The sequence below is a fragment of the Hordeum vulgare genome, chromosome 4H, assembly GCF_904849725.1.
Source record: "Hordeum vulgare subsp. vulgare chromosome 4H, MorexV3_pseudomolecules_assembly, whole genome shotgun sequence".
Taxonomy (NCBI): Eukaryota; Viridiplantae; Streptophyta; class Magnoliopsida; order Poales; family Poaceae; genus Hordeum; species Hordeum vulgare.
The window spans coordinates 574,833,436-574,857,942 of NC_058521.1; the positions used below are offsets into that span (position 1 = coordinate 574,833,436).

At 48.6% G+C, this 24,507-nt stretch overlaps 2 protein-coding genes across 2 annotated transcripts; both read right to left on the reverse strand.

Annotated features, from left to right (window-relative positions):
* Positions 1–337: 337 nt before the first annotated feature.
* On the reverse strand, positions 338–1,597 carry LOC123447159 (purine permease 3-like). The gene has a single exon (XM_045123740.1). The coding sequence runs from the start codon at positions 1,530–1,532 to the stop codon at positions 357–359; it is 1,176 nt and encodes a 391-aa protein (XP_044979675.1). The 5' UTR covers positions 1,533–1,597; the 3' UTR covers positions 338–356.
* Positions 1,598–18,829: 17,232 nt separating this feature from the next.
* Positions 18,830–20,382, reverse strand: LOC123447160 (purine permease 3-like). Its single transcript, XM_045123741.1, has one exon. It carries the CDS (start codon positions 20,315–20,317, stop codon positions 19,142–19,144), a length of 1,176 nt encoding a protein of 391 aa, XP_044979676.1. The 5' UTR covers positions 20,318–20,382; the 3' UTR covers positions 18,830–19,141.
* Between the last annotated feature and the right edge of the window lie 4,125 nt (positions 20,383–24,507).

Below are 24,507 nucleotides of genomic sequence, written 5' to 3' on the forward strand. Positions count from 1 at the left end.
CAACGGTGAAAACGGATCATCGATCGAATTAACGGTTCTTTAGATAATTTTATTTAAAACTTAAACATTAAAGAGGATCCTAATGATATCAATGCATGCATGATAGAACGAGAAAAAATTAGCCTATAGCAATATATATGACAAGTACATGCATGTGCATGCAGCCCGGTCCCCTTTATTAACCTTTTTGTAAATGTTTGTGCATGGACACCATAGTAGCCGCCGCACCGGAGGACCTGGGTGCGGCGCCGCTACCTAGTTGACTCCTAGAATGAAACAATGTCTTAGTCTTACGAAACATATGTCTCTACAGTTTGTACTTCTGAAAGGTAAAAAAAAAAAGTACAACAATAATATCAAGGGGCAGCCAGCTCCAGGTCTCCGGTTTTGCTCGCCACCTGCTGCTGCAGCAGCTCGCTCTTGTGCGCCTCCGCCTTCTTCTGCTGGACCTTCTCCCCATACATGTAGGAGGCGAAGCCCCAGAGCGAGAGCACGAGCGCGATGCCCTTCGGTCCGTCAAACTTCTCGTGGAGGAAGAGGACGGCGAGGATCTGGGAAAGCGGCAGGAGCACGGCGATCATGATGCCGGCGAGAAGCGAGGAGGCGCAGGTGATGAGCCCCATGATGCCGAGGTTGAGCAGCTGCCATGACACGGCGTCCCACACGAGCACCAGGTAGTATTTGGTCTCGCCGAGCCCGAAAGCTGCCGCCTCGCTTCGCAGCGCTCCGAAGTCGCTCTTGATGGCCATGCCGAGCAGGCACACCAGCGTGCCGGCGGCTCCCATCACGGCCTGCATCTGCATGACCGTGGAGTAGGGAGGCGGCGCCCTCGCCGCGGGTCCCGTCCGGCGTCCGTATCGCTCCATGGAGACCTCGACGAGCGGCAGCACGAGCCCGGCGAGCGCCGCTGCAGCGATGCCCTCGCAGAACCCGGTCCAGTACGCCTTGGATGTCACGCCCGCCGGCTTCCCGGCTCCCGGCCCGACTCCAAGCACTGCCGGGCCAATGATGAGCAGCAGGACGGCGTTGGCGGAGAAGGGCGTGAAGCGGAGTCCGACGAAGAGGAACGCGAACACCGCCGTGAAGGCCAGCTGCGTCGCGAGCAGCAGCGACGAGGTGGACAGCGGCAGCGCCTGCGAACCCATCGCGTACACGTAGCACGACACGGCGTAGAACCCGCCGAGCACGGCGGCCGCGACGACGAGGCGCGGCGGGAGGAGGAGGTTGGCGATGCCGTGGCGGCGACCGCGAAAGAGGGAGACGCACAGGGGTGGGAGGAGGAGCGGCCAGCCGGAGATCTGAAGAAGCGCGGAGAGCCACAGGCGTTGCCCGCCGTGGACAAAGTAGACCCGCAGGAGGAGCGGCCCGCCGGCGCCGATCAGGACGAGGCAGGCGCTGAATATGACCAGCAGCGAAGGCCGGTAGCGAGCCGGCGAGGCCATCGAGGCGGCCATGGCGTGGGGCGGCGTGGCGCTTGGCGTCTTTGCTGCTTCTTGCATGGCCAAACTGGCACTAGCAGCTATGGCTGCCATGACGTGTCTAAGCTCAGCTGCAACTGCAAGTATGTGTGTACTGCTCCTTCGGTTGGATGCTTCAGATGGCGATGAACTGATGCGTTATAAGACATACCATTAAGGTTTATATAGGAGTGGGAGCAGGAAGATGTCAGGCTCGACCACAAAGAAAAAACTAACAACACAAATTAGTTAGTAGGTGAGTCAAACATAAGACTGGTCACAATGGGAAGTAACATAAGGTAGTAACCTACACACTTTTCTAGACTATGTTCCTACCTCCACAATGGGGAGTAACATGTATGTATTATCATGCAACGATGCATTTATTAGGCTATAGACTCATTGTTTCTTGGAGTGTGTGATGTTCCGGTAACTTAGCTAGTTACCACAAGCACCTCTCTCTTCATTAAATACGTGCCACATAAGCAAACTCGTATTGGAGTGTGTGATGTTCCTGCTAAGTTCCACCCCATTGTGACCAGCCTAAAGGAAGGAGGAGGGAAGCACACATGTAACAGTTAACAATGAGCTCTCCGGTCTATGCCTTCTGAACTCAAGATATAATTGTCCCGGAGAGCTGCCAATAATCGCAGTGTATATATTTCTCCATAAGCTGCATCCATCTACCGTAGATATTTTCTGTGCTTCTTTGCTATTAGTAAGGGGGGGGGGTCGCTAAAAGCACCCAAAATTTATAATACGGAGTAACAGTCATATGGAACTCAATTATATAAAAAAGAGAGTAATGACATTGTGGTCGTGTTGGGACACGGCCTAATGGCTGAATGCGCAATCATGCATAAACCTGGGAATGGTTTCATACTTGAACCATATTTTCTTTTGAGAAAAACTTAAACTATACCCATTCATTTATCTCTCAAAACCATACTTGAACCATATCCATTTAGCGTCATTTTTAGCCCAACCAAAACCAAATTCACTATTTTTTCCACCCAAACCAATTTAAACCCAAAACATAACCATGGGTTTAAACCCAGTACATAACTATGGGTTTGCTTTAATGTACATATGATTGCATAAATTGACATGTTATAAGAAACAAATAAGATAGAAAAGGCACAAGTGCATCTACAACAGTTTAAAAACAAAGTAATCCTTGAGATACAGTCAACACACAATAAGAGGCAAAAAGAACATGCCCATGGCTGATAAGCTCACTAACAAGTGTATTAAAACCAAATTGCTTAGTGAAAGCACAAGAAAACACTTCCGATTTTCATCTGCTGTTTTCCCATAATACATAATTACATAATGCATTACAGCATGCACGTGGATCAAAGATACTCGTTCTCGGTCGTAGTTGATTATTGCATATAACCAATGCCTAGAAACCGGTTTAGACCCATAGTTTATAACCGCTAATAATCAAACCGTTTAAACCCATAACCAACTATACCCAAACTGGTTTCTTCACATACCCAAACCAAAACCAAACTAAAAAAATCTCAACCCAATAAATCCTGAACCAATCAAACCCAAAGTAAGAAACGAACCGTTACACCCGATTTTTTAATAACCATTCTCACGTTTAGTCATGCGACCACATGCATACTCTCTCGAGAACTTCGTCGGCGATAGATCTAGCATGCACGGCGGACTTGTAATGGGACAACGCCTTAGGCTGGCCATAATGGGAGTTGTAAGGTAGTACTCGTCGTGGTTGCATGTTAAATGTATTTGGAACTAGCAAACATATATTTGGGACTAGCAAACATGCCGATGATTATTTTAGAAAAAAAAGGTTAGAATAACATAGATAGATACTGTAACATGTTAAATGTTATGTTATTATATGTCATGCATGTGAATAAATAAAGTCATATATAATACTATTTTATGATACTATGCATTATGAAGGTAGTATCATACAATAGTATCATACTACTATATGATACCACCCACTATGGCCAGGCTTAACAACCTCAGATATGCTCTTCAGGGGCATCAAAATCAAGAGTTCAAAATCAAGAGTATAGTCCCTATTTGGCGAGGCGTGTAACTATTGGACAAAGAATTCATCCACCACCGCCATCATGTGTTCTTAACCCGTAATCGTATGACCATTAACTTGCATGTAGATGCCATGTTGTGCCTCATTCTGCTCGATTTTCAACGATCCAAAGCGCCAAAACACACATCACCTACTGCGCGAAAATAGACACGGTCAATTACTCCATGCATCGACCAGTATTCTCTCTAACCGGGTCAACGATGTTGCAGGTGGTTAGGCCCTCAAGAATCAAGATCAAGAAGTCTTTTGCCTTAGAGTCTGAAGGGTGTACTTATTCATACAAGTAAAAAGCTAGAAACGGAAGTCTGCAAGGAGATGCTGGGTTTTCACGATTGTTATTCTTAGAGCAACTTCAACGGAACGACCCATTTCGTTCGTTGGTGTTCGTTTGGGTCGGCATGGACACAAAAGTCGGTCCAACGTGCCGACCCAAACGGATACGCGTCCGCTTGACGTACGCCTGTCGATCCATTTTTAGTCCATTTTTAAGCCGGATTTACGTCGGCGCGGACACGAGACGGACGCATGCGCCTTCTCCTTCCCCTGGTCGGTGGTAGTCTCCACCATTTCCCTCCATTTCCCCCCAAAACCCTCCCGCTCGCGCAAACTCTCGCCCCACCCCCGCCATGGACGACGACCTCGACGACGTTGCCAGCCTCGCCTCCCCTGCCTCCTCCGGCATGACGATTGTCCCCTCCGGCAAAGGCAAGCGCAAGACCGCCGCCGCGCCCAAGCTGAAGAAGACGCTGACGCCCGAACAACCCGCAAGGGAGCCGGCCAAGAGGAAGGGTCGCAGGCACGCGGGGGGCACGTGAGATGAAGCCATCGCGGCGGCCGCCAACGACGCGCAAGAGGTCACCAACGCCCGTGTCGCGGCGGCAATGAGGGAGGCGCCCTATATGCTAGGGTTAAACCCTAACCAGCACGGCCTCGTCAACGCCGCCGTAGCCGCGGCCAGCATCGGCTCATCCGCGTTTCCTCAGATGGTGCTGCCCGACTCGCCCCGTGCGTCGGCTTGCACCCCGATGGCCGACTTCTATATCTACCCGCAAACCTCCCGCCTTTCCGGGGAGTGCTCGCTGGAGGTGAGCGTGGTGGCGCCTTCCACGCCCATCGATCTCAACGCCACACCGGTGGCCGATGACTCGTCATCCGAAGGCGCGAGCAAACGCGCGCGGCAGATGCCAGCCGAAGTGCTGCCGTACGCACGTAACCTGTTCGACGGTATACCGGCTGTCGGCGACGAGGACTACAAGTAGAACTTGACCTTCAAGGGTGGTGCGCCGACCACTGGCTACGATCCCAACGAGACACAAAGTCAGGACGGCCAGGGGCGTTCACGACATCCACCTTTGATCAAGATTACGCGCCCTTCATGCGTGATCAGGTCGGCATGCACCTGGACGGCTTCCCACTCGACCACGAGTTTCCACAGGACTACGTGCAAGAGGAAGAGGACGAGTCGGACATCGAAGGGAAGCCTTTGTTCGAGGACGAGCTCGTCAACCAAGCCGCCTGAGCGAAGCAGTCGAGGCGCAAGAGCAAACGGACCAAGGCATACACGGCGGTCGAGGACAAGCTTCTTCGCGAGTGTTGGAGAGACATTGGGCAAGACCCCAAGACGGGCGTCGAACAAAAGCATTCAACTTTTTGGATTCATGTCCACTGTGACTTCTATGAGCGTAAGAAGTTTCCGCCGTATCAAATGGTAAGCACGCGCGGGTGGGTGTCCATTTCGAAGCAATGGAGGGTGATCCAACAAGAGTGCAACAAGTTTTGTGCCACTCTTGAGAACGTCAAGGCCCGCCCCGAGCGGCATCGACATGCAAGACATGGTATGCTAGCAAGCCACTGTCTTTTGTGTCATCAAGTTTATGGTTGCGTGTTCATTTGCATATCATTTTCCAATATGCTTGCATGAAATACATTTATAGGCATTTCAAGCTTTGGAGGCATTCAAGGTCCAACAATGGCAAGTGCTTCAACCTTTTCCATTGCTTTAGGGTCATCAAAGACGAGGAGAAGTTCAAGGCGCAATATTGTTGGAATTATGCCCTAGAGGCAATAATAAATATAGTTATTATTATAATTCTTGTATCAAGATAATCGTTTATTATCCATGCTATAATTGTATTGAATGAATACTTATATACATGTGTGGATACATAGACAAAACACTGTCCCTAGCAAGCCTCTAGTTGGCTAGCCGGTTGAACAAAGATAGTCAGGGTCTTCTGATTATATACAAGGTGTTGTTGCTTGATAACTGGATCACATCATTAGGAGAATCACGTGATGGACTAGACCCAAACTAATAGACGTAGCATGTTGATCGTGTCATTTTGTTGCTACTGTTTTCTGCGTGTCAAGTATTTGTTCCTATGACCATGAGACCATATAACTCACTGACACCGGAGGAATGCTTTGTGTGTATCAAACGTCGCAACGTAACTGGGTGACTATAAAGATGCTCTACAGGTATTTCTGAAGGTGTTCGTCGAGTTAGTACGGATCGAGACTGGGATTTGTCACTCCGTGTGACGGAGACGTATCTCGGGGCCCACTCGGTAATACAACATCACACACAAGCCTTGCAAGCAATGTAACTTAGTGTAAGTTGCGGGATCTTGTATTACGGAACGAGTAAAGAGACTTGCCGGTAAACGAGATTGAAATAGGTATGCAGATACTGACGATCGAATCTCGGGCAAGTAACATACCGAAGGACAAAGGGAATGACATAAGGGATTATATGAATCCTTGGCACTGAGGTTCAAACGATAAGATCTTCGTAGAATATGTGGGATCCAATATGGGCATCCAGGTCCCGCTATTGGATATTGACCGAGGAGTCTCTCGGGTCATGTCTACATAGTTCTCGAACCCGCAGGGTCTGCACACTTAAGGTTCGACGTTGTTTTATGCGTATTTGAGTTATATGGTTGGTTACCGAATGTTGTTCGGAGTCCCGGATGAGATCACGGACGTCAGGAGGGTTTCTGGAATGGTCCGGAAACGAAGATTGATATATAGGATGACCTCATTTGTTACCGGAAGGTTTTCGGAGTTACCGGGAATGTACCGGGAATGACGAATGGGTTCCGGGAGTTCACCGGGGGGAGCAACCCACCCCGGGGAAGCCCATAGGCCTTGAGGGTGGCACACCAGCCCTTAGTGGGCTGGTGGGACAGCCCAAAAGGGCTCTATGCGCCAAGAAGAGAAAATCAAGAGAAAAGGGAAAAAAAAGGAGGAGGTGGGAAGGAAGGGGGACTCCCTCCCACCAAACCAAGTCCAACTCGGTTTGGGGGGGGGGGGAGTCCTCCCCCCTTGGACTCGGCCGACCCCCTTGGGGCTCCTTGAACCCCAAGGCAAGGTCCCCTCCCTCCCACCTATATATACGGAGGTTTTAGGGCTGATTTGAGACGACTTTTCCACGGCAGCCCGACCACATACCTCCACGGTTTTTCCTCTAGATCGCGTTTCTGCGGAGCTGGGCGGAGCCCTGCTGAGACAAGGTCATCACCAACCTCCGGAGCGCCATCACGCTGCCGGAGAACTCTTCTACCTCTCCGTCTCTCTTGCTGGATTAAGAAGGCTGAGATCATCGTCGAGCTGTACGTGTGCTGAACGCGGAGGTGTCGTCCATTCGGTACTAGATCGTGGGACTGATCGCGGGATTGTTCGCGGGGCGGATCGAGGGACGTGAGGACGTTCCAATACATCAACCGCGTTCACTAACGCTTCTGCTGTACGATCTACAAGGGTACGTAGATCACTCATCCCCTCTCGTAGATGGACATCACCATGATAGGTCTTCGTGCGCGTAGGAAATTTTTTGTTTCCCATGCGACGTTCCCCAACAGTGGTATCAGAGCTAGGTTCATGCGTAGATGTCTTCTCGAGTAGAACACAAAAGTTTTTGTGGGCGGTGATGTGCGTTTTGCTGCCCTCCTTAGTCTTTTCTTGATTCCGCGGTATTGTTGGATTGAAGCGGCTTGGACCGACATTACTCGTACGCTTACGAGAGACTGGTTTCATCGTTACGAGTAACTCCGTTGCTCAAAGATGACTGGCAAGTGTCGGTTTCTCCAACTTTAGTTGAATCGGATTTGACCGAGGAGGTCCTTGGATGAGGTTAAATAGCAACTCATATATCTCCGTTGTGGTGTTTGCGTAAGTAAGATGCGATCCTAGTAGATACCCATGGTCATCACGTAAAACATGCAACAACAAAATTAGAGGACGTCTAACTTGTTTTTGCAGGGTATGCTTGTGATGTGATATATTGGATGTATGAGATGATCATGTTGTAATAGAAATATCGACTTGCACGTCGATGGTACGGCAACCGGCAGGAGCCATAGGGTTGTCTTTATACTAACGTGTGTGCTTGCAGATGCGTTTACTATTTTGCTAGGAAGTAGCTTTAGTAGTAATAGCATGAGTAGCACGACAACCCCGATGGCAACACGTTGATGGAGATCATGGTGTGGCGCCGGTGACAAGAAGATCGTGCCGGTGCTTTGGTGATGGAGATCAAGAAGCACGTGATGATGGCCATATCATGTCACTTATGAATTGCATGTCATGTTAATCCTTTATGCACCTTATTTTGCTTAGAATGACGGTAGCATTATGAGGTGATCTCTCACTAAAAATTTCAAGACGAAATTGTGTTCTCCCCGACTGTGCACCGTTGCTACAGTTCGTCGTTTCGAGACACCACGTGATGATCGGGTGTGATAGACTCAACGTTCACATACAACGGGTGCAAAACAGTTGCGCACGCGGAACACTCGGGTTAAGCTTGACGAGCCTAGCATGTGCAGACATGGCCTCGGAACACATGAGACCGAAAGGTCGATCATGAATCATATAGATGATATGATTAGCATAGGGATGCTTACCACTGAAACTATACTCAACTCACGTGATGATCGGACTTGAGCTAGTGTAAGTGGATCATGAACCACTCAAATGACTAGAGAGATGTACTTTTTGAGTGGGAGTTTAGCGAATAATTTGATTAAGTTAAACTCTAATTATCTTGAACATAGTCTAAGTCCACTATGAATATATTTGTGTTGTAGATCATGGCTCGCGCGAAAGTCATCCTGAATTTTAATACGTTCCTAGAGAAAGCTAAGTTAAAAGATGATGGAAGCAACTTTGTAGACTGGGCTCGTAATCTTAAGTTAATATTACAAGCTGGGAAGAAGGATTATGTCCTTAATGCTGCGTTAGGAGATGAACCACCTGCTACGGCTCATCAGGATGTTAAGAACGCTTGGTTAGCACGTAAGGAGGACTACTCAATAGTTCAATGTGCAGTCTTGTATGGCTTAGAACCGGGACTTCAACGTCGCTTTGAGCGTCATGGAGCATTTGAGATGTTCCAGGAGTTGGAGTTTATCTTTCAGAAGAACGCCCGGATCGAGAGGTATGAGACCTCCGATAAATTCTATGCTTGCAAGATGGAGGAAGACTCATCTGTCAGTGAACATGTGCTCAAAATGTCTGGGTACTCAAACCGTCTAGCTGAGCTGGGGATTGAACTCCCGCAAGAAGCTATCACTGACAGAATCCTTCAATCACTGCCGCCAAGCTATAAAGGCTTTGTGTTGAACTACAACATGCAAGGGATGAACAAGTCTCCCGGCGAGTTGTTTGCGATGCTGAAAGTCGCAGAGTCTGAACTCCGTAAAGAGCATCAAGTGTTGATGGTGAATAAGTCCACTAGTTTCAAGAGAAACGGCAAAGGCAAGAAGGGAAATTCGAAGAAGTGCGGCAAGCCTGTTGCCAATCCGACGAAGAAACCCAAAGCTGGACCTAAGCCGGAAACGGAGTGTTACTATTGCAAGGGTATGGGTCACTGGAAGCGCAATTGCCCCAAGTATCTGGCAGATAAGAAGAAGGGGCAAAGAAAAATCAGGTATATTTGATATACATGTTATTGATGTGTACTTAACCGGCTCTCGTAGTAGTGCCTGTGTATTCGATACCGGTTCTGTTGCTCATATTTGCAACTCGAAACAGGAACTGCGGAATAGGCGAAGGCTGGCGAAAGATGAAGTGACGATGCGCGTAGGAAATGGTTCCAAGGTTGATGCAATCGCCGTCGGCACAGTGTCACTTCAGTTACCGTGAGGATTAGTGATGAACTTAAATCATTGTTATTTAGTGCCTGCGTTGAGCATGAACATCATATCTGGATCTTGTTTATTGCGAGACGGTTACTCTTTTAAGTCAGAGAATAATGGTTGTTCTATTTCTATGAGTAACATCTTTTATGGTCATGCACCGAATGTGAGAGGATTGTTCATATTGAATCTTGATAACGATACGCATATACATAACATTGAGACCAAAAGAGTTAGAGTTAACAATGATAGCGCCATATTTTTGTGGCACTGCCGCTTAGGTCATATTGGTGTAAAGCGCATGAAGAAACTCCATGCTAATGGACTTTTGGAGTCACTTGACACGTGCGAACCATGCCTCATGGGCAAGATGACTAAGACTCCGTTCTCCGGAACAATGGAGCGTGCAAGTGACTTGTTGGAGATCATACATACCGATGTGTGTGGTCCGATGAGCGTGGAGGGACGCGACGGATATCGTTATTTTCTCACCTTCACTGAAGATTTAAGTAGATATGGTTATGTCTACTTGATGAAGCACAAGTCTGAAACATTTGAAAAGTTCAAGCAATTTCAGAGTGAAGTGGAAAATCATCATAACAAGAAGATCAAATTCCTACGGTCCGATCGTGGGGGTGAATATCTGAGTTTCGAGTTTGGTGCTCACTTAAGACAATGTGGAATTGTTTCACAGTTAACACCGCCTGGAACACCACAGCGTAATGGTGTGTCCGAACGTCGTAATCGTACTCTATTAGAGATGGTGCGATCTATGATGTCTCTTACTGATTTGCCGTTATCATTTTGGGGCTATGCATTAGAAACAGCTGCATTCACTTTAAATAGGGCACCATCAAAATCCGTTGAGACGACACCATACGAACTGTGGTTTGGCAAAAGGCCAAAGTTGTCGTTTCTTAAAGTTTGGGGATGTGATGCTTATGTCAAAAAGCTTCAGCCTGAAAAGCTGGAGCCCAAAGCGGAAAAGAGCATCTTCATAGGTTACCCAAAAGAGACAGTTGGGTACACCTTCTATCTCAAATCCGAGGGCAAAGTGTTTGTTGCTAAAAACGGAGCTTTTCTCGAGAAGGAGTTTCTCTCGAGAGAATTGAGTGGGAGGAAGATAGAACTTGACGAGGTTGTCGAACCTCTCATCCCTCTGGATGGTGGCGCAGGGCAAGGGGAAACCTATGTCATTGCAACGCCGGTTGAGGAGGAAGTTAATGATGATGATCATGAAACTCCAGTTCAAGTTTCTGTCGAACCACGCAGGTCGACGAGACCACGTGCTGCTCCAGAGTGGTACGGTAATCCCGTCTTATCAATCATGTTGTTAGACAACAATGAACCTGCGAATTATGAAGAAGCAATGGTGGGCCCAGATTCCAACAAATGGCTGGAAGCCATGAAGTCCGAGATAGGATCCATGTATGAGAACAAAGTGTGGACTTTGGAGGTACTGCCTGAGGGCTGCAAGGCCATTCAGAACAAATGGATCTTTAAGAGGAAGACGGACGCTGACGGTAATGTGACCGTTTATAAAGCTCGACTTGTGGCAAAGGGTTTTTCACAAGTTCAAGGAGTTGACTACGATGAGACTTTCTCACCCGTAGCGATGCTTAAGTCCGTCAGAATCATGTTAGCAATAGCTGCATTTTTCGATTATGAAATCTGGCAGATGGATGTCAAAACGGCGTTCCTTAACGGTTTCCTTAAGGAAGAGTTGTATATGATACAACCCGAAGGTTTTGTCGATCCTAAGAATGCTAACAAGGTGTGCAAGCTCCAGCGATCCATTTATGGACTGGTGCAAGCATCTCGGAGTTGGAACAAACGCTTTGATGAGGTGATCAAAGCATTTGGGTTTATACAAGTGGTTGGAGAATCTTGTATTTACAAGAAAGTGAGTGGGAGCTCTGTGGCGTTTCTAATATTATATGTGGATGACATATTACTGATTGGAAACAACGTAGAGTTTTTAGAGAGCATAAAGGATTACTTGAATAAAAGTTTCTCTATGAAGGACCTAGGAGAAGCTGCTTACATTCTAGGCATTAAGATCTATAGGGATAGATCAAAACGCCTGATAGGACTTTCACAAAGCACATACCTTGATAAAGTTTTGAAGAGGTTCAAAATGGAACAGTCCAAGAAAGGGTTCTTGCCAGTTCTACAAGGTACGAGATTGAGTAAGACTCAGTGCCCAGCAACTGATGAAGATAGAGAGCATATGCGCTCCGTCCCCTATGCTTCAGCCATAGGTTCTATCATGTATGCGATGCTGTTTACTAGACCGGATGTTAGCCTGGCCATAAGTATGGCAGGTAGGTTCCAGAGTAATCCAGGAGTGGATCACTGGACAGCGGTCAAGAATATCCTGAAGTACCTGAAAAGGACTAAGGAGATGTTTCTCGTGTATGGAGGTGACGAAGAGCTCGCCGTAAAAGGTTACGTCGATGCAAGCTTTGACATAGATCCGGACGACTCTAAGTCGCAAACCGGATACGTATTTATTCTTAATGGGGGTGCAGTAAGCTGGTGCAGTTCCAAGCAAAGCGTCGTAGCAGATTCTACATGTGAAGCGGAGTACATGGCTGCCTCGGAGGCGGCTAAGGAGGGTGTCTGGATGAAGCAGTTCATGACGGATCTTGGAGTGGTGCCAAGCGCACTGAATCCAATAACCTTGTTCTGTGACAACACTGGTGCCATTGCCTTAGCAAAGGAACCACGGTTTCACAAGAAGACCAGACACATCAAACGACGCTTCAACCTCATCCGCGACTACGTCGAGGGAGAGGACGTGAATATATGCAAAGTGCACACGGATCTGAATGTAGCAGACCCGCTGACTAAACCTCTTCCACGGCCAAAACATGATCAACACCAGAACTGTATGGGTGTTAGATTTATTACAATGTAATTCACATGGTGATGTGAGGGCTAGATTATTGACTCTAGTGCAAGTGGGAGACTGTTGGAATTATGCCCTAGAGGCAATAATAAATATAGTTATTATTATAATTCCTGTTTCAAGATAATCGTTTATTATCCATGCTATAATTGTATTGAATGAAGACTCATTTACATGTGTGGATACATAGACAAAACACCGCCCCTAGCAAGCCTCTAGTTGGCTAGCCAGTTGATCAAAGATAGTCAGTGTCTTCTGATTATGAACAAGGTGTTGTTGCTTGATAACTGGATCACGTCATTAGGAGAATCACGTGATGGACTAGACCCAAACTAATAGACGTAGCATGTTGATCGTGTCATTTTGTTGCTACTGTTTTCTGCGTGTCAAGTATTTATTCCTATGACCATGAGATCATATAACTCACTGACACTGGAGGAATGCTTTGTGTGTATCAAACGTCGCAACGTAACTGGGTGACTATAAAGATGCTCTACAAGTATCTCCGAAGGTGTTAGTTGAGTTAGTATGGATCAAGACTGGGATTTGTCACTCCGTGTGACGGAGAGGTATCTCGGGGCCCACTCGGTAATACAACATCACACACAAGCCTTGCAAGCAATGTAACTTAGTGTAAGTTGCGGGATCTTGTATTAAGGAACGAGTAAAGAGACTTGCCGGTAAACGAGATTGAAATAGGTATACGGATACTGACGATCGAATCTCGGGCAAGTAACATACCGAAGGACAAAGGGAATGACATACGGGATTATATGAATCCTTGGCACTGAGGTTCAAACGATAAGATCTTCGTAGAATATGTAGGATCCAATATGGGCATCCTGGTCCCGCTATTGGATATTGACCGGGAAGTCTCGCGGGTCATGTCTACATAGTTCTCGAACCCGCAGGGTCTGCACACTTAAGGTTCGACGTTGTTTTATGCGTATTTGAGTTATATGGTTGGTTACCGAATGTTGTTCGGAGTCCCGGATGAGATCACGGACGTCACGAGGGTTTCCGGAATAGTCCGGAAACGAAGATTGATATATAGGATGACCTCATTTGATTACCGGAAGGTTTTCGGAGTTACCGGGAATGTACCGGGAATGACGAATGGGTTCCGGGAGTTCACCGGGGGGAGCAACCCACCCCGGGGAAGCCCATAGGCCTTGAGGATGGCACACCAGCCCTTAGTGGGCTGGTGGGACAGCCCAAAAGGGCTCTATGCGCCAAGAAGAGAAAATCAAGAGAAAAGGAAAAAAAAGGAGGAGGTGGGAAGGAAGGGGGACTCCCTCCCACCAAACCAAGTCCAACTCGGTTTGGGGGGGGGGGAGTCCTCCCCCCTTGGACTCGGCCGACCCCCTTGGGGCTCCTTGAGCCCCAAGGCAAGGTCCCCTCCCTCCCACCTATATATACGGAGGTTTTAGGGCTGATTTGAGACGACTTTTCCACGACAGCCCGACCACATACCTCCACGGTTTTTCCTCTAGATCGCGTTTCTGCGGAGCTCGGGCGGAGCCCTGCTGAGACAAGGTCATCACCAACCTCCGGAGCGCCGTCACGCTGCCGGAGAACTCTTCTACCTCTCCGTCTCTCTTGCTGGATCAAGAAGGCCGAGATCATCGTCGAGCTGTACGTGTGCTGAACGCGGAGGTGCCGTCCGTTCGGTACTAGATCGTGGGACTGATCGCGGGATTGTTCGCGGGGCGGATCGAGGGACGTGAGGACGTTCCACTACATCAACCGCGTTCACTAACGCTTCTGTTGTACGATCTACAAGGGTACATAGATCACTCATCCCCTCTCGTAGATGGACATCACCATGATAGGTCTTCGTGCGCGTAGGAATTTTTTTGTTTCCCATGGGACGTTCCCCAACAGGGGGGGGCAACCCATCCCGAGGAACCCCATAGGCCTTGGGAGTGGCACACCAGCCCTTAGTGGGCTGGTGGGACAGCCCAAGAAGGCCCTATGCGCCATGGATAGAAAATCAAAGAGAAAGAAAAAAAAGGAGGTGGGAAAGGAGAGAAGGACTCCACTTTCCAATCCTAGTTGGACTAGGATTGGAGGAGGACTCCTCCTCCCCTTGGTGTGCAGCCCTTGGGGCTCCTTGAGCCTCAAGGCAAGCCTCCCCTCCCTCCTCCTATATACATGGAGCAATTAGGGCTGACTTGGGACAACTTTTCCAAGGCAGCCCGACCACATACCTCCACGGTTTTACCTCTAGATCGCGTTTCCGCGGAGCTCGGGCGGAGCCCTGTCGAGATTAGATCACCACCAACCTCCGGAGCATCGTCACGCTGCCGGAGAACTCATCTACCTCTCCGTCTCTCTTGCTGGATCAAGAAGGCCGAGATCATCGTCGAGCTGTACGTGTGCTGAACGCGGAGGTGCCATCCGTTCGGCACTAGATCGTGGGACGGATCGCGGGACGGTTCGTGGGACGGTTCGCGGGGCGGATCGAGGGACGTGAGGACGTTCCACTACATCAACCGCGTTCACTAACGCTTCTGTTGTGCGATCTACAAGGGTACGTAGATCGGAAATCCCCTCTCGTAGATGGACATCACCATGATAGGTCTTCGTGCGCGTAGGAAAATTTTTGTTTCCCATTGGACGTTCCCCAACAAATATGTTGTTCTCAAGTCGCGTGGGGGGAAGCAAGCCGTGGAGGTGGTTGGGGACGGCGAGAACGCACGGCTGTGGGGGAAGACCAACTCCAAGAAGAAGGACAAGCGGGATGCGGCGTCGAACGCCTTGATCACAAGCGTGGATGGAATGATGAGTAAGAAGGACTCAACGTAGGAGGAGCGCTGGCGTTACAAACAAGATCAAATGAACGCCTCCATGGAGATCCAAAGGAGGAGGCTTGAGATGGACGCGGAGAAGCAAGCCAAGATGCTTGAGATGGAGGCGGAGAAACAAACTAAGATGCTAGAGACCGAGGCCGCCAACGCCAAGACCAAGGCGAAAGAAGTGCCTCTCGCGAGCATGATGACCGGGGTGGAGATCATGAAGGTGAATCTCAACACGTGTCGCCAAGGAAGAAGCCGTGGTTCGAGAAGATGCAAATCAACATGTTCAAGTTCGACGGGGAGTGATCTATGGCCACGTGCTTTTTTGTATGCCGGCAGGTGTGCTGGCATGACCACGTGACCGCGATGGCGTGGTCGAACTCAAGTCCCACCCATATTTTTGTGTGCTGGCATGTGTGCCGGCCGCTGACGAGTGCGTCGGTATAAACTGTGTGGTGATTGTATACCGGCGCTGGCATGATGCCGGCATAAGACATGGCCGCTGGCATGATCTATGGCTGCGGGCCTTTTTTCAAAATTATGTGCGGACATAAAATGGATCGGTGTGTTGAACGCACTGTCGATCCAAATCTAAAACATGACGGATGCCGGACGGGCGGTCGACCCAAACGGACAAAAACCGAACAAAACCGTCGTCCGTTTGGGTCGGTCCGGTGAAATTGCTCTTAGCAGCCAGCTGTTCGTCCTATGAAATGTAGCAGCAGATACAGCAACGCATGATTGATTCGTTCAAACTGCAAATGTCAACAATGAAGCGAAAACCACATATAATAAGGACAAAAATACCGAGAGGCCGCTGTAAACCATTCTTTGGCAAGGGAAGGTCCTTTGTGAAAAATTCTCTGGACATTTTGAATGTGTAAGAACTATATACTAATTGCTTAGATAAACTAGTTAGAATTTCCATGTGAGTTGAGTCAATAAGAGCATCTCCAACAAACGGCGACAGCGCTGCCTCTAAATTATTTTACAGCGCCGAAATAACGATAGGGCGACGCGTTAAGATTTTATTTGTCCAACAAATGCACAAAAACACGACGTACAATCTGATAATCCCACTTGCAGTGTCCAACACGCAATCTAGCTTTTCAATAATGCAGGCCGGAAGCGAGCAAACTTAAAATTTGCAGCGCGGGCGCTAATGTTTTTAAACGCGCTCTATTTTAAAGCTTCTGCTAAAACGCTGTTTCTTGTTTCCGACGCCTAAAAAACAATTTTCTTAATGCGTGAAGAAGTTTTTGAACGCATTTTGAAGATGTTTTAAGGTGTGTACGCTACTGGCGCGGCCATACTCATACGTTTGTTGTTGTATCTATGCTTGCTTGGGTCAGTTTGTGAGTTATAATGGACAAGTATTGCTTGGGTCAAAATTTATAGCGTGGGCGCCAACGTTTTTAAGCGCGCTCTATTTTACAGCTTCTGCTGGAGCGCTGTTTTGTGTCTCCGACGCCCAAAACACAAATCTTTTAGTGCGTGGAGAAATTTTTGGATGCCTTTTAAAGATGCTCTAAGAGCATCTCCAACAAACGCGCAACGCTCCGCGCGCTAAAAAGCAATTTACAACGTCGGAGTTATCTGCTTTTGCGCGCAGGAGAGCTCTGACTCCAGCGGCCGCTGAAAAATTTGCGCACGCGTCGCGCTCCAACAGACGCACTAAAAAATTAGTGCGCCACAAATATATCCACAACAAACAGGTCCCTAATATTTACAAATAAGTCCATTTGACCAAAACAAAAACGCAATTAGGTCCCCAATCGTTGGAGCAAGCTAGCTAGCTGATGATCGAATCGCAAACGTGCTGATGGAATCACAAGCTAGCTAGCTTATTGATGGAATTAGCAAGCTACGCACGCGCTGCTTGCCACCGCACGCGAGCTAGCTTGGAATCGCAAGCTCCGCACGCGTCGCTCGCCTCCGGCCACCGCACACGCTCCCGGCCGGCGAGCTCGAGGCGGCGAGCAGAAGGGCAGCGGCGGCTCCCGGCCGGCACGCGCTCCCGGCCGACGAGCTCGAGGCGGCGAGTTGCAGCCGGCGAGCAGAAGGGCAGCGGCGGCTCCGCCCCGTGCCGGGACGAGCATGCACGAGTGGTGGCGGCGAGCTGTGGCTGTAGCGGCGAGCTCGAGGCGGGACGCGAGGGAGCGGAGCGAGTCGAAAGATTCAGCGCGCTGTACGCCGCGCACTAAATATCCCGCGTGCGATGCCGAAAGTCCCAACGCGCTGGATAGTTTTTGCAACGTGCTGGGTTTTACAGCGTGTGTTGTAGAGCTTTTTTCTTCTCCCGCGCGTTAAATTAGTGGGTTTTTCAACGCGCCCCTACTTTTAGCGTCTCTGTTGAAGATGCTCTAAGGTGTGTACGCTACTGGCGTGGTCATACTCATACATTTGTTGTTGTACGCTTGCTTGGGTCGGTTTGTGAGTTATAATGGACAAGTATTGCTGCTTCATTTTTTCACTAGTACTTACACTTGCTTGATTTATCTCCTGGTAATGGGTCTTCGATCTGAGGGAACTAAGAGACACATCAAACGTCAAATTTAATGTTGAGAGTGATTTTTCTACAATGTACGGGATAATCAGACAGCCCCATTTGCAGCCCCATTTGCAAATACGACGCCTAATCCGACAGCCCCATTTGCAGTATCCAGCGTGCAATCCGGCGTTTCAATAATGCATTTCGGAAGCCAGCAAACTCAAAATTTGCAGCGCGGCTGCTAACGTTTTTAAGTGCGCTCTATTTTAGAGCGCTGTTTTCTGTCTCCGACGTTCAAGAAACAAATCTTTTAATGGGCGGAAAAGTTTTTAGGCGCCTTTTAAAGATGCTTTAAGGTGTATACGCTACTGGCCCAGTCATACTCATACGTTTGTTGTTGTACGTATGCTTGCTTGGGTCTGTTTGTGAGTTATGAGGGACAAGTATTGCTGCTTCATTTTTTCACTACTACTTACGCTTGCTTGATCTATCTCCTAGTAATATCTGAGGGAACTAAGAGACACATCAAACGTCAAATTTAATGTCGAGAGTGATTTTTGTACAATGTACGTGATATATCGCGTATGCATCGTTTGCTATTACTTCGAGATTCGTGCTAGTACGTTATTTGACAGTTTGCAAAACTTGTCTCGTTACAAAGTGTTACATAATGTTTCGTTGAGTCTTTGTCTTGTTTCAATGTCATAATGTATAATTGTGTACCAACAAATTAGAACGGACTTGTTTCCGATTGAATTTGCTGGTGGATGATGATATACAACAAAACATTATGCTACACTTTGAAACAAGAAAAAAACTCTAACATAGCACTTAAAAGCAAAACAAATATAGCTGACAAATATGACACAAACCTCAAAACAACGGTGGATTGCGGATCTGCATCTTCCACTTTCAAGAAGTAAACATTTGTAAATAGGCACTAAAAATATCATTTTTAAATAATATGTTTTTAACACAGTATGGACGTAAATGTTCATATAAACGCACATGTACTTACCCCTATGAAGGCACACATGCATACTCTAACACCTTCAAAACACTGAGTTGGTATATTCGAAAATCCTATAACTACAGAATAAATGCGAGCACGAAGACTTGAGCAGTGTGGGCTTCGATTTCTTTGTGCTACCCTAGCTATTATAGAATGAAACAATGTCTTAGTCTTACTAAACATATGTCTCTACAGTTTGTACTTCTGAAAGGCAAAAAAAAAAAAAGTACAACAATAATATCAAGGGGCAGCCAGCTCCAGGTCTCCGGTTTTGCTCGCCACCTGCTGCTGCAGCAGCTCGCTCTTGTGCGCCTCCGCCTTCTTCTGCTGGACCTTCTCCCCATACATGTAGGAGGCGAAGCCCCAGAGCGAGAGCACGAGCGCGATGCCCTTCGGTCCGTCAAACTTCTCGTGGAGGAAGAGGACGGCGAGGATCTGGGAAAGCGGCAGGAGCACGGCGATCATGATGCCGGCGAGAAGCGAGGAGGCGAAGGTGATGAGCCCCATGATGCCGAGGTTGAGCAGCTGCCATGACACGGCGTCCCACACGAGCACCAGGTAGTATTTGGTCTCGCCGAGCCCGAAAGCTGCCGCCTCGCTTCGCAGCGCTCCGAAGTCGCTCTTGATGGCCATGCCGAGCAGGCACACCAGCGTGCCGGCGGCTCCCATCACGGCCTGCATCTGCATGACCGTGGAGTAGGGAGGCGGCGCCCTCGCCGCGGGTCCCGTCCGGCGTCCGTATCGCTCCATGGAGACCTCGACGAGCGGCAGCACGAGCCCGGCGAGCGCCGCTGCAGCGATGCCCTCGCAGAACCCGGTCCAGTACGCCTTGGATGTCACGCCCGCCGGCTTCCCGGCTCCCGGCCCGACTCCAAGCACTGCCGGGCCAATGATGAGCAGCAGGACGGCGTTGGCGGAGAAGGGCGTGAAGCGGAGTCCGACGAAGAGGAACGCGAACACCGCCGTGAAGGCCAGCTGCGTCGCGAGCAGCAGCGACGAGGTGGACAGCGGCAGCGCCTGCGAACCCATCGCGTACACGTAGCACGACACGGCGTAGAACCCGCCGAGCACGGCGGCCGCGACGACGAGGCGCGGCGGGAGGAGGAGGTTGGCGATGCCGTGGCGGCGACCGCGAAAGAGGGAGACGCACAGGGGTGGGAGGAGGAGCGGCCAGCCGGAGATCTGAAGAAGCGCGGAGAGCCACAGGCGTTGCCCGCCGTGGACAAAGTAGACCCGCAGGAGGAGCGGCCCGCCGGCGCCGATCAGGACGAGGCAGGCGCTGAATATGACCAGCAGCGAAGGCCGGTAGCGAGCCGGCGAGGCCATCGAGGCGGCCATGGCGTGGGGCGGCGTGGCGCTTGGCGTCTTTGCTGCTTCTTGCATGGCCAAACTGGCACTAGCAGCTATGGCTGCCATGACGTGTCTAAGCTCAGCTGCAACTGCAAGTATGTGTGTACTGCTCCTTCGGTTGGATGCTTCAGATGGCGATGAACTGATGCGTTATAAGACATACCATTAAGGTTTATATAGGAGTGGGAGCAGGAAGATGTCAGGCTCGACCACAAAGAAAAAACTAACAACACAAATTAGTTAGTAGGTGAGTCAAACATAAAGGAAGGAGGAGGGAAGCACACATGTAACAGTTAACAATGAGCTCTCCGGTCTATGCCTTCTGAACTCAAGATATAATTGTCCCGGAGAGCTGCCAATAATCGCAGTGTATATATTTCTCCATAAGCTGCATCCATCTACAGTAGATATTTTCTGTGCTTCTTTGCTATTAGTAAGGGGGGGGGGGGGGGGGGGTCGCTAAAAGCACCCAAAATTTATAATACGGAGTAACAGTCATATGGAACTCAATTATATAAAAAAGAGAGTAATGACATTGTGGTCGTGTTGGGACACGGCCTAATGGCTGAATGCGCAATCATGCATAAACCTGGGAATGGTTTCATACTTGAACCATATTTTCTTTTGAGAAAAACTTAAACTATACCCATTCATTTATCTCTCAAAACCATACTTGAACCATATCCATTTAGCGTCATTTTTAGCCCAACCAAAACCAAATTCACTATTTTTTCCACCCAAACCAATTTAAACCCAAAACATAACCATGGGTTTAAACCCAGTACATAACTATGGGTTTGCTTTAATGTACATATGATTGCATAAATTGACATGTTATAAGAAACAAATAAGATAGAAAAGGCACAAGTGCATCTACAACAGTTTAAAAACAAAGTAATCCTTGAGATACAGTCAACACACAATAAGAGGCAAAAAGAACATGCCCATGGCTGATAAGCTCACTAACAAGTGTATTAAAACCAAATTGCTTAGTGAAAGCACAAGAAAACACTTCCGATTTTCATCTGCTGTTTTCCCATAATACATAATTACATAATGCATTACAGCATGCACGTGGATCAAAGATACTCGTTCTCGGTCGTAGTTGATTATTGCATATAACCAATGCCTAGAAACCGGTTTAGACCCATAGTTTATAACCGCTAATAATCAAACCGTTTAAACCCATAACCAACTATACCCAAACTGGTTTCTTCACATACCCAAACCAAAACCAAACTAAAAAAATCTCAACCCAATAAATCCTGAACCAATCAAACCCAAAGTAAGAAACGAACCGTTACACCCGATTTTTTAATAACCATTCTCACGTTTAGTCATGCGACCACATGCATACTCTCTCGAGAACTTCGTCGGCGATAGATCTAGCATGCACGGCGGACTTGTAATGGGACAACGCCTTAGGCTGGCCATAATGGGAGTTGTAAGGTAGTACTCGTCGTGGTTGCATGTTAAATGTATTTGGAACTAGCAAACATATATTTGGGACTAGCAAACATGCCGATGATTATTTTAGAAAAAAAAGGTTAGAATAACATAGATAGATACTGTAACATGTTAAATGTTATGTTATTATATGTCATGCATGTGAATAAATAAAGTCATATATAATACTATTTTATGATACTATGCATTATGAAGGTAGTATCATACAATAGTATCATACTACTATATGATACCACCCACTATGGCCAGGCTTAACAACCTCAGATATGCTCTTCAGGGGCATCAAAATCAAGAGTTCAAAATCAAGAGTATAGTCCCTATTTGGCGAGGCGTGTAACTATTGGACAAAGAATTCATCCACCACCGCCATCATGTGTTCTTAACCCGTAATCGTATGACCATTAACTTGCATGTAGATGCCATGTTGTGCCTCATTCTGCTCGATTTTCAACGATCCAAAGCGCCAAAACACACATCACCTACTGCGCGAAAATAGACACGGTCAATTACTCCATGCATCGACCAGTATTCTCTCTAACCGGGTCAACGATGTTGCAGGTGGTTAGGCCCTCAAGAATCAAGATCAAGAAGTCTTTTGCCTTAGAGTCTGAAGGGTGTACTTATTCATACCAGTAAAAAGCTAGAAACGGAAGTCTGCAAGGAGATGCTGGGTTTTCACGATTGTTATTCTTAGAGCAACTTCAACGGAACGACCCATTTCGTTCGTTGGTGTTCGTTTGGGTCGGCATGGACACAAAAGTCGGTCCAACGTGCCGACCCAAACGGATACGCGTCCGCTTGACGTACGCCTGTCGATCCATTTTTAGTCCATTTTTAAGCCGGATTTACGTCGGCGCGGACACGAGACGGACGCATGCGCCTTCTCCTTCCCCTGGTCGGTGGTAGTCTCCACCATTTCCCTCCATTTCCCCCCAAAACCCTCCCGCTCGCGCAAACTCTCGCCCCACCCCCGCCATGGACGACGACCTCGACGACGTTGCCAGCCTCGCCTCCCCTGCCTCCTCCGGCATGACGATTGTCCCCTCCGGCAAAGGCAAGCGCAAGACCGCCGCCGCGCCCAAGCTGAAGAAGACGCTGACGCCCGAACAACCCGCAAGGGAGCCGGCCAAGAGGAAGGGTCGCAGGCACGCGGGGGGCACGTGAGATGAAGCCATCGCGGCGGCCGCCAACGACGCGCAAGAGGTCACCAACGCCCGTGTCGCGGCGGCAATGAGGGAGGCGCCCTATATGCTAGGGTTAAACCCTAACCAGCACGGCCTCGTCAACGCCGCCGTAGCCGCGGCCAGCATCGGCTCATCCGCGTTTCCTCAGATGGTGCTGCCCGACTCGCCCCGTGCGTCGGCTTGCACCCCGATGGCCGACTTCTATATCTACCCGCAAACCTCCCGCCTTTCCGGGGAGTGCTCGCTGGAGGTGAGCGTGGTGGCGCCTTCCACGCCCATCGATCTCAACGCCACACCGGTGGCCGATGACTCGTCATCCGAAGGCGCGAGCAAACGCGCGCGGCAGATGCCAGCCGAAGTGCTGCCGTACGCACGTAACCTGTTCGACGGTATACCGGCTGTCGGCGACGAGGACTACAAGTAGAACTTGACCTTCAAGGGTGGTGCGCCGACCACTGGCTACGATCCCAACGAGACACAAAGTCAGGACGGCCAGGGGCGTTCACGACATCCACCTTTGATCAAGATTACGCGCCCTTCATGCGTGATCAGGTCGGCATGCACCTGGACGGCTTCCCACTCGACCACGAGTTTCCACAGGACTACGTGCAAGAGGAAGAGGACGAGTCGGACATCGAAGGGAAGCCTTTGTTCGAGGACGAGCTCGTCAACCAAGCCGCCTGAGCGAAGCAGTCGAGGCGCAAGAGCAAACGGACCAAGGCATACACGGCGGTCGAGGACAAGCTTCTTCGCGAGTGTTGGAGAGACATTGGGCAAGACCCCAAGACGGGCGTCGAACAAAAGCATTCAACTTTTTGGATTCATGTCCACTGTGACTTCTATGAGCGTAAGAAGTTTCCGCCGTATCAAATGGTAAGCACGCGCGGGTGGGTGTCCATTTCGAAGCAATGGAGGGTGATCCAACAAGAGTGCAACAAGTTTTGTGCCACTCTTGAGAACGTCAAGGCCCGCCCCGAGCGGCATCGACATGCAAGACATGGTATGCTAGCAAGCCACTGTCTTTTGTGTCATCAAGTTTATGGTTGCGTGTTCATTTGCATATCATTTTCCAATATGCTTGCATGAAATACATTTATAGGCATTTCAAGCTTTGGAGGCATTCAAGGTCCAACAATGGCAAGTGCTTCAACCTTTTCCATTGCTTTAGGGTCATCAAAGACGAGGAGAAGTTCAAGGCGCAATATTGTTGGAATTATGCCCTAGAGGCAATAATAAATATAGTTATTATTATAATTCTTGTATCAAGATAATCGTTTATTATCCATGCTATAATTGTATTGAATGAATACTTATATACATGTGTGGATACATAGACAAAACACTGTCCCTAGCAAGCCTCTAGTTGGCTAGCCGGTTGAACAAAGATAGTCAGGGTCTTCTGATTATATACAAGGTGTTGTTGCTTGATAACTGGATCACATCATTAGGAGAATCACGTGATGGACTAGACCCAAACTAATAGACGTAGCATGTTGATCGTGTCATTTTGTTGCTACTGTTTTCTGCGTGTCAAGTATTTGTTCCTATGACCATGAGACCATATAACTCACTGACACCGGAGGAATGCTTTGTGTGTATCAAACG